Source organism: Gymnoscopelus microlampas (assembly GCF_963454915.1).
Source record: "Gymnoscopelus microlampas genome assembly, chromosome: 6".
NCBI lineage: Eukaryota > Metazoa > Chordata > Actinopteri > Myctophiformes > Myctophidae > Gymnoscopelus > Gymnoscopelus microlampas.
In genome coordinates this window covers 45,279,495-45,290,188 of record NC_139943.1, presented here as the reverse complement: position 1 = coordinate 45,290,188, position 10,694 = coordinate 45,279,495, and the positions used below count along the sequence as shown (strand labels likewise).

General features: G+C 42.9%; 1 protein-coding gene across 1 annotated transcript in view; it reads left to right on the top strand.

Moving 5' to 3' along the window:
* Nucleotides 1–2,651: 2,651 nt before the first annotated feature.
* LOC311047176 (voltage-dependent calcium channel subunit alpha-2/delta-1) overlaps nt 2,652–10,694 on the top strand; it is a gene marked incomplete at both ends in the record, with an annotated part of 149,172 nt that continues 141,129 nt past the window's right edge. Inside the window, one exon of the mRNA XM_084059815.1 lies at nt 2,652–2,734. Within this exon, the coding sequence (XP_083915941.1) occupies nt 2,652–2,734 (83 nt within the window). The remainder of the gene's footprint in view (nt 2,735–10,694) is intronic.

Genomic DNA, 10,694 nt, shown 5'->3' with positions numbered 1-10,694 from the left:
GTCTGTCTTTGGTCTCCTATTTTGCAAATGTTCCTCTATAAAAATCCAATTCAGCAGCTTCACGTAAAAGCAGCCTTTCTCTCAAAGTTGACAGGGATTTGAAACTACAAAATGTCAAGGGGTCTCAAGAAAACAGATGGATTCATTCTGAAATAATGTCTTCCCATGCCCTCCTGTGAGGTGTTGCAGTACAGACATTAATCTGACACCTCCTCCTGGTTGTATAGGAGATGTTCCCCACTTTGTGAGAAAGGTATTATCCTCCCCTCCATCTTTTCAGCACTTCTTCTCCCTTGGTGGAAAAAGTACTCAATTTTTTTACTCAAGTAAAAGTACCAATACTGCAATATGGAAAAGGAAAAGTCCAGAATTCAAAATGTATTTGAGTAAGTAAGTACTCAAATACAGTACTTACTATCAAATAATAGTAAGTACAAAGGTATTGGTATCAAAATGTACTTAAAGATCTACAAGCTCTCAGATCTACAAGCTCACAACGTGTCGCGACGCGACGCGTTGTGAGCTTGTAGATCGGCTATTTTCAAATAGCCTATACATAAAATAGGGCTAAAGTGGTTAATGTATGTTTCATAATATCATAATTTGTATCTAAAAAGTAACTAGTAACTAAAGCTTTCAAATAATTGTAGTGGAGTAAAAGTACAATATTTGCCTCTGAGATGTAGTGGAGTAGAAGTAAAACTATAGACAATTGGAAATACTCCAGTAAAGTACAAATACCTCAAAATTTTACTTAAGTAAATGTACTTAATTACTTTCCACCACTGCCCTTCTCCTATACCTCTCCCTCTCTCTCTCTCTCTCTCTCTCTCTCTCTCTCTCTCTCTCTCTCAACCCTCACACGTCTCACACAAGGTGTTGGGTCCCTCGTGGAGGACGGGGAGAGGAGAGAGAGAGAAGGAGTGAAAGGTATAAATCACGACATGGAAGGGGGCGGGGGGGGGGGTGTGATGTGGGGGGATAAAAAACAGAAAGAGGGAGCGTGAGCAACAGTGAGAGTGGTGTGAGGGGGGCGGGGGGGTAGGGGGGGGGGGCGAGGGAAACAAAGAGAGAGGGGAGGGCGAGAGGACAGGCGAGATGGTGTGTGGTTGCCAGGCAACGATTGATAACCAAATCCCCAAGCATCCCGCTTGTACCACCCTGCCCTTCCTCCAGGTCTCTATTATGTATACACACACACACACACACACACACACACACACACACACACACACACACACACACACACACACACACACACACACACACACACACACACACACTGCAGGTTTATGCACTCATTAGCTCGTTATGCAATCATTTCGGCATTGATGCACTTTGGTGTAAATTGAAATGATAAGATAAGCACACGGTTTTATCTCTCTGCGTTCTCAAGAGAGCCGGGTTCTGCAACATGCATAGCGACTCAGCCTTGACAGCGTTTAAAGTATTATTAGGATTTGTTTTTACACTGTAGGCTACTAGGCCCCCTCGCTCTCCTCATATAGGGCTCTCCAGATTCTACCATTGGAAGTGTGAAATCAATAAGGCTATCACCCAAGCACCGTGGTTCCCCAGTGTGGAGCGGTTTCCTCTGCTTGCTGTCACTCAGCCTGTCAGCAGGATTGATAGTGATTGACAAAGAGTGTCCCATCAAAGCCAGTAAATTTTCCCTTCACTCTCTGGGCCGTGTAGGCTGAAGGCTCTGCATCTGTATTCTATGAGTGTACAACGCCTCGTATAGTCTGGAGGCTTCTGGTCAGACCCTGCCTATATAGGCAGGTGTTTTTCTATCATGGGGAGGGGAAATACGTTTTGTAGACTCCCATATGCTCAAGAGACACAGAGAAAGAGATGAGAGGGAGAAAGAGAGAGAGAGAGAGAGAGAGAGAGAGAGAGAGAGAGAGAGAGAGAGAGAGAGAGAGAAAGTAAGTAAGGGAAATACAGAAATGTAGTAGACAGTACTGAGGTAGGGTGTGTGACAGAGGGAGACAGCGAACGAGATACATAGGACAGACAGACAGACAGACAGACAGACAGACAGACAGACAGACAGAGATACAGACAGAGATATACACACACACACACACACACACACACACACACACACACACACACACACACACACACACACACACACACACACACACACACACACACACACACACACACACACAGAGAGAGAGAGAGAGAGAGAGAGAGAGAGAGAGAGAGAGAGAGAGAGACACAGAGAGAGAGAGAGAGAAAGTGAGGGAAATACAGAGAGATAGTACACACACAGGACACAGGGTGTGTGTGGCAGAGGGAGAGACAGCGAAAGAGATAAAGATAGGAGAGACAGACAGACAGACAGACAGACAGACACACACACAGAGAGAGAGAGAGAGAGAGAGAGAGAGAGAGAGAGAGAGAGAGAGAGAGAGACTGAAATAGCCACACACAGTACCTGTTAGAGCGTGGATGTCTGTTGATCACATTAGAGGCGTCAGGTTCGGTTAAATCTCGCAGAGTGACACGCTACTCACGGCGCGTGGCGGACGGACCGGCTGCGGACCACCGGCTCTGATTCTCATTCATCAGCGAAGGAGGGGAGTAGAAGGAGCAGTCAGTACATGTTTTGGTGGTTGGGGGGGAATTTCCCTGCTTTCACGATGGATACCTGCAGGATCCAGACCTTGGTGGTGTTGGTCCTGTTGTGGCAGGACGGGTCATCGCAGTTCCCCACGCAGCTCATGTAAGTACATTAAAGCTCTAATCCGCACTTCTTTGAGCGTGTGCTTAAAAAAGGTTGGCAAGACTCTTTAATCTCTCAATTCTCACGTGCTCGCGGCTCCTCGCCGTTTGAGCACAACATGATTACATGATGTAGGGCTGGGACTGGGAGGATTGGGAGTGTGATCGTGGGAGAGAGGGGGGGGGGGGGGGGCGTTTCATCATGAATGGCATCATTAAACTGGTTTTCATTTGCAAATGAGATTGACAAGTGACAGCATCTGATCTAATGCTTCTTCTTCTCACACGCCTTCACACACGGGGGTTAATTTTAGTTCACCAATCAGCGCAGAGATTCCTCTGTGCCTGGGAGATGGGCGACTGTCGCTTTTCAGTGCTTTATAGTGCTGGATAATCAACTTGTTGGGGGAAAAGTGTTAAAGAAACACAAGAGAACATAAAATCAAACCAATAGGCTCTATTCACAGCAGCCATATTATGAAGAAATGCACAGGTGTTACTAATGATAGTAATGAAGGCTCTGTTCCATTCTGGTCAAACAGAGTCAGGTGCTGATGTTGTGCATGTTGGCCCACTGGAAACACTCTGCTACACCAGTGGGTCTAAAGTTGGGGTCCAGGGACCATGGGCTTCCAAATGGCCCCTTGCGGGTGTTACGGGTCCATTTGGTTCCATTTGTACACTCTCAGAGTTATGGGGGTCGTGGAAACCACTGTGCTACACTAAATGGAACAGAGCCTTCATTAGTATCATTGGTGATAATATGGCTGCTGTGCATAGAGCCTATTGATTAAGTCAGTTGCATTGCTGTGAACTTGATATTTGTTTATTTGTTAGGATCCCCATTAGCTGTGCCCTAAATTATTATTTTAGGACGAATTGTCAAATGATATTTAGAAAGAGTCAAACATTTTGAAAATTGCAGATCTACAAGCTCACAAAACGCGTCTCCTTGTGAGCTTGTAGATGGGCTATTTTCACAATATTTATCTGTGGAACGAGTTAAACTAAATGTAATGCTGCCCCAACTCCTACATGCCAATTGCTTGTCAGGGTGGGGGGTCCCCAGTTCAAATATGATTATTTTGGGGGGTCGCGGCCTAAAAAGGTTGAGAACCCCTGCCCCAAAGCAGCTGGTTCTCAAACTCTTTCGTGCCAAAGACCCCTAAATTGATATGTATCAATTATGTCGCTGCGGACCCCCACCTGAAAATATGTTGTGTTCATTTTTTTTGCCTTTTAACAAAAAAGATTTATAGATTTGCACACCTTTTCAACATTTTTCAAAAATAGCAGATCTACAATAAGCTTGCTGGCACTATGTGCTTGAAGATCTGCTATTTTTGAATAGCCAAAGTATAAAATATGGATAAAGGGGTTCAAATGATTGTGACGCTTTATTAACACATTTTGCTGGGGACCCCCTGGTGTCCTCCTAAGGACCCCGGGGGGTCCCCGGACCCCACTTTGAGAACCAATGCCCTAAAGCACAGCTAGTCTTCTGGGGTCCACAACAATACATACATTTAAAAACATACATTTGAAAAACAAAACAAAGAAAAAGTACATTAAACGTTATAGTCCATATACAAAATCATTTTATGAACACAAATATGGATATAGGCTCTATGCACAGCAGCCATATTATCACTTCCTTCACAGGTGTTACCAATGATACTAATGAAGGCTCAGTTCCATTTAGTCTAGCACAGTGGTTTCCACGAGCCCCATAACTCTGAGAGTGTACAAATGGAACCAAATGGACCCTTTGGTTCCATTTGTACACTCTCAGAGTTACACACCTGTAAGGGGCCATTTTGAAGCCCATGAGGGTCCCTGGACCCCAACTGTAGACCCACTGGTGTAACAGAGTGTTTCCAGTGAGCCAACATGCACAATATCAGCACCGTGACTCTGTTTGTCCAGAATGGAACAGAGCCTTCATTAGTATCATTGGTAACACCTGTGAATGTCTTCATAATATGGCTGCTGTGAATAGAGCCTGTTGTCTAAACAGAATAGACTATCTAGTCATCATTTGCCTTTGTTGCTGTTTTCTAAAAAACATCATAATGGCTAGTTGTGACGTTCCAATTAATATTTTGTTGTTTGTTCTTATTCAAGTTGACTAGTTCCTTTGCAACACACCAATGCCTGATGTCACTGACAACACTGTGGTCGACCTCATTATTATTTATTCCTCAAAGAATAACAAAGCATAAAAGCAAAGGAAGAAAAACAGCAACAAAAACAAATCAACAACAACAGGGCAATGGGCAAAATATGGCAGTGACATTTGCTGTATCCAGTTGAACCGGGTTTGAAGAGACTTCACACCGGAGATTCATTCAATCCATAAAATAAGTTGCACATCTTGTGTGTGTGTGTGTGTGTGTGTGTGTGTGTGTGTGTGTGTGTGTGTGTGTGTGTGTGTGTGTGTGTGTGTGTGTGTGTGTGTGTCTGTGTGTCTGTGTGTGTGCGCGTCTCTCTCTCTCTCTCTCTCTCTCTCTCTCTCTCTCTCTCTCTCTCTCTCTCTCTCTCTCTCTCTCTCTCTCTCTCTCTCTCTCTTTCCATTGCGAAATCCTACCGAGTGCATTCGGTGACTATAATTCATTTATTATACAGGAATGAACCCATACTAGTTAACATTTTAGCACAACTGTGGTATGATAATATATATCAGACTCAAAATGAATTGCATTTGATTAAACAGTAGGCCTAACAGACAGCCAGCAAGAAGTCTATAGGTGTGGTGAGGTAACAACAATATAAGGTTCTGCTTTACTAAGAACAGACTGCATGCTGTCATATGGTGCCAGATGCAGTGGGGGAAAGGGTGTTTTATAGACTTCAATAATTACAGACAGTTTTAAAATTAATGATTATCGTTCACAGTTTTGATGCAGGTGATAATTATACACTTGGCAGGTGTATTTGAATCATGCAAATGGACCAAAACAAACTTACTGCCTAACTGGAACAGGCATTATTCAGCAACTTCAACTGATTTGCTACTGATTTCAAGCAGACTACCAGAAACGATCCATGATATGATATGAAAATAAATGTCCCAGTTAAAAAGCTGATTTTAGGGAGGTATAGGTACACAGTGAAATCCTCAGTGTAAATATAATGATTTGTAACTCAGAGAGTTAAATGAACACTCAGGATTTTACTGTGTAATAGAGAAATGTCCGCTTTCACTCATCCTAAGGACCCATTTTGTTACAGCTATTACTCTGGGTTGAACCAGTCATTTGATTACGAGAGAGAGAGAGAGAGAGGGGAGAGAGAGAGAGAGAGAGAGAGAGAGAGAGAGAGAGAGAGAGAGAGAGAGAGAGAGAGAGAGAGAGAGAGAGAGAGAGAGAGAGAGAGAGAGAGAGAGAGAGAGAGAGAGAGAGAGAGAGAGAGAGAGAGATCAAATATTCTGTTTTCTGATCTAACTTAACAGTTTTTCTAAAATCAGTTTTTGTTTCAGGTCAGTGTATTTCACTTCCCATATTACCTGCTGTATGCTACGCTATTTTAATTTGTGAAAAGTCGTGTATAGACATTTTTGTATGCAGAATCTAGTTCAACCCAGCGGTGCCTAGAAAGCGGACTTTAAACAGATGATGATGATGTCATGTTTCATTTAATTACTTTACTTTGTGATTACAACTTTGCAATTAAAAACTAACATCTTTTCAATCTTGACATTATAATATTACAGCATTGGCTGTTGATTTTACAGTATACAGCATACTTAGAATAAGACAATACATACCAAAATACAATACATACATATCATGCAATGTATGATACTGATATATTATTTATATATTTGTTTTATTTAGGCTGTTACAGTAAAAAGATGAATATTGAAAACTGAATTACAGGCTAGGTTCTTGTATGTACAGTAACTAGAAGTTCGGGCGCGAGTGCCCCCGACGACCGGCTGATGGTCTGCTAGTCGACTCAGCGCCGTTCGAGTTATGTTGTGATAGGCACAGAATCGTAAATGATGTTGTGGGGACTGCGTTTGCCCCTCTGTGGTTTGCCCCAACTGCCACTAGCTGCACTAACATAGCCCGCCAGCCCGCCCCCTCAGGCTCGCCCCCTTGTGCTTCGCGCGCGTGTCTGTGTGTGCGCGTGTGCATGCATGTTTGCGTGTGTGGTGTGGGACTCATGTCTGCCTTTTATTGCCCTCTAGCGTTGGTTCTACAGAATTGCCTGGGGGGCGGACGGGCGGTGAAAATAAGAGCTTCTTTTCCATTCTCCCTGGAATGCCAATCTCCCTGTAACATATATATATATATATATATATATATATATGGTGCAGTCAGAATCTTACTGGAACAACGGAACGTCCCTGGTCTACGATCAAATCTTACCAGATCCTCCTCAGTACACTTCTCACTGTCTCCCACACAATGTCCCTTTGGCTTGAAGATGAAACATAAAGGGCAGTGTGCTGTGCTTCCTATTTTCCTTTTTGGGAAATTAAAAGAATGCTGTGCTGGTCAGAGCTTGGTGTCAGATGGCCTTCTACTACACGTAAGGCACATCTCTACAGTGGTGTAAAGTAACTAAGTACATTTACTCAAGTACTGTACTTCAGTACAATTCTGAGGTATTTTTTACTTTACTGAAGTATTTCCAGTTTCCAGTACTTTTACTTCTACTCCACTACATCTCAGAGGCAAATATTGTACCTTTTACTCCACTACAATTATTTGAAAAGTTACTAGTTACGTTGTATATTTTGATTATTGTTACAAAACATACATTAACCACTTCAGCCCTATATATATATATATATATCGGCCATTTGAAAATAGCTGATCTACAAGTTGTGAGCTGGTAGATCTGCTATTTTCAAAAGATTTCTATACATTTCATACATTTGAAAACTTGTGAAATGGGACATTTCTTTCTACTTTTGGTTAAGTAAGTACATATTGATACCAATACTTTTGTACTTTTACTCAAGTACATTTTTATTTCAGGACTGTTACTTGTAAAAGAGTATGTCTACATTGCAGTATTGATACTTTTACTACAGTAAGAAATGTGAGTACTTTTTCAACCACTGCTTCTCTGCTTCTTTGGTAAGTAGGACAGGCTGAATCATGCAATAATGATCATGCAGTGTGTTAATGTCACCTAGTACTGTATGTGAATATTAAAAGGGTAACTTCGCTGATATTTAAAGGAGTAGTTCACCCCAAAAAATGACTTATTTTATATCATTTACACACCCCATGAAGCCTTGAATTCATGGAGATTTGTTTTGTTTTTGTTGCATTCCTAAGCCAAATTATTGGCTTAGGAATGCAACAAAAACATATATATATTTTTTTTTTGTGAACTTTAATACATCCTGGCTGCGATTTTCCTGCCCAAGTTTTGGGGAGGCACACAGAACGCATCGAGAAGTGTTGTGTCTCACTCTCATTTTCACTGTCGAAAGTAGGACTTAGACTACATTAAATATGGGCCCTTTTAACCATTCATATCCTATACTTTGTTCACCAGCATCCCCCAGGGGTCTGCCCTAGTTTTTCCCCCCCATCTACACCAAATGTTTTTTGCCAATAATAGATGATCTACAAGCTCACAACATGATGTCCCATTGCGACTCATGAGTTTGTAGATTGTCTATTTTCACCGAATGTTCACCCCATAGAGATGCTAGGGTTCATGTGATTAAGCTATGAGTCCTCTGCTATATAAAAGGCTATGTTCTGCAACCTTATCGTATCTTATATTAATTGGTGAGCTGTGTTGTGTGTTTGTGTGTTTTGGTTGTCAGTAGAGCTGTCACGATTACAAATTTAAGTTGACGATTAATTGTCCCTCAAAACGATTTCATTGTGTGTTTGGCATTGAACATTGGAACATGTGAATAAAAACGTAATTAGGCTTCGTAATCAAAAATTGCACACCTGGGGTAGATATGACAAATAACTGAAATATACAAAGAAATTACTGACATATTATTTAATAATTTTCAAAATAGTAGAATAGTAGAATAGTTGATCTACAAGCTCACAACGCGTCTCAAAGTGACGTGTTGTGAGCTTGTAGATCTGGTATTTTTACTATTTTTGGAAAATATATGAACATTTTTTGATGACGATTATGCAAAATAATTGCGATTATCTCAAATAAATGCGATTATGCGATTATGTAATAATTGTGACAGGCCTAGTTGTCAGGGGTCTTACATCAGACCAGTAACACAACTGCCTCTAATCTTGGCACACATATTGATCATGACTATTGAGGAGGCTACTTTTGCCCCTTTTAATTTGCATACAATTTGTACAGTTTGCATAAATAGTACATTTTTGACCCAGATTATGTCTACTGTGTCCATGGGAGCACATGCCCTCATTCACATCAACAGGGCTGCACTGGAAACAGAGCAGTTTCCACTTCACATTCCACATCTTACCTCCTTTCGGGGGTAAGATGAGGGTATAGGGCAGTGGTTCTCAAACTTTGTCATGTCAAGGACCCCCAAATTGACACTTATTAGCCCGCGGACCCCCATTTGAAAAGATATGCCAGGGACCCCCATAAGAGAAGACTTTTACGGCTCTAGCAGTGATTCTCAAGCATTTTATTTTCAAGGACCCCCAGTTTGACATGCATTAGGCTACTGGGGACCCCCTGGAATTCCCTCAAGGACCCCTGGGGGTGCCCGGACCAACCAATGGTATAGGGTGTTTGGAGGGTGTTTCAGGGGCCAAACGCCTGAAGGGCGCTTTTGTTTTCTACTATGAATAAAGTGCATTCTTGTGCTAGAGTGAGTGCATGCTGTGTGTTCATGTACTTTTTGCACTGTGTGTTGTGTCGGTCTGGAGAGACACAGAAGGCAACGTGTGTTCCTTGTATGTAACCTGGTTATAGAATGTTTCCGTTTGTGATCGTGTGGGAGGAGGACTTACGGTACTTTGTAGGTGACAGCCTGTGTATCAGAATCCCTGCTGGGTTTGGAGCCTCGGTGCATGAGTGTCGCTCCTTTGATGCCCTTTTTTTTGAGCGAGCCTGGCTTAATGCACTGTTGGTGTCTGTGTGTCTGTAATGATGTGTAATTAGACTATAGTTCAACACAGGCCTCCACTGGGATACACAGTGTGGGTCAAATCATTACACCCTCTCTCTCTCTCTCTCTCTCGCTCTCCCTCTCTCGCTCTCTCTCTCTCTCTCTCGTCTCTCTCTCTCTCTCTCTCTCTCTCTCTCTCTCTCTCTCTCTCTCTCTCTCTCTCTCGTCTCTCCCACACACACACACACACACACACACACACACACACACACAAACACACAGGTATGCACAGGCGTGCATGCAAACACACACACACACACACACACACACACACACACACACACACACACACACACACACACACACACACACACACACACACACTTGCTCACGCTCTCTACTATCTATGGAAAACAATGTAGGACACTGTTTGACCCAGTTGCCATAACAGTGATCAGTGTGTGTGTGTGTGTGTGTGTGTGTGTGTGTGTGTGTGTGTGTGTGTGTGTGTGTGTGTGTGTGTGTGTGTGTGTGTGTGTGTGTGTGTGTGTGTGTGTGTGCGCATGAATCTATCTGCATGTGTGCATCTGTGTGGATGCTTTTATGATGTGTGTGTGTGTGTGTGTGTGTGTGTGTGTGTGTGTGTGTGTGTGTGTGTGTGTGTGTGTGTGTGTGTGTGTGTGTGTGTTTGCATGCACGCCTGTGCATACCTGTGTGTTTGTTTGTGTGTGTGTGTGTGTGTGTGTGTGTGTGTGTGTGTGTGTGTGCTTGCACTGGCGCGCCTGTGTGTGTGTGTGTGTGTGTGTGTGTGTGTGTGTGTGTGTGTGTGTGTGTGTGTGTGTGTGTGTGTGTGTGTGTGTGTGTGTGTGTGTGTGCGTGCGTGCGTGCGTGCGTGCGTGCGTGCGTGCGTGCGTGCGTGCGTGCGTGC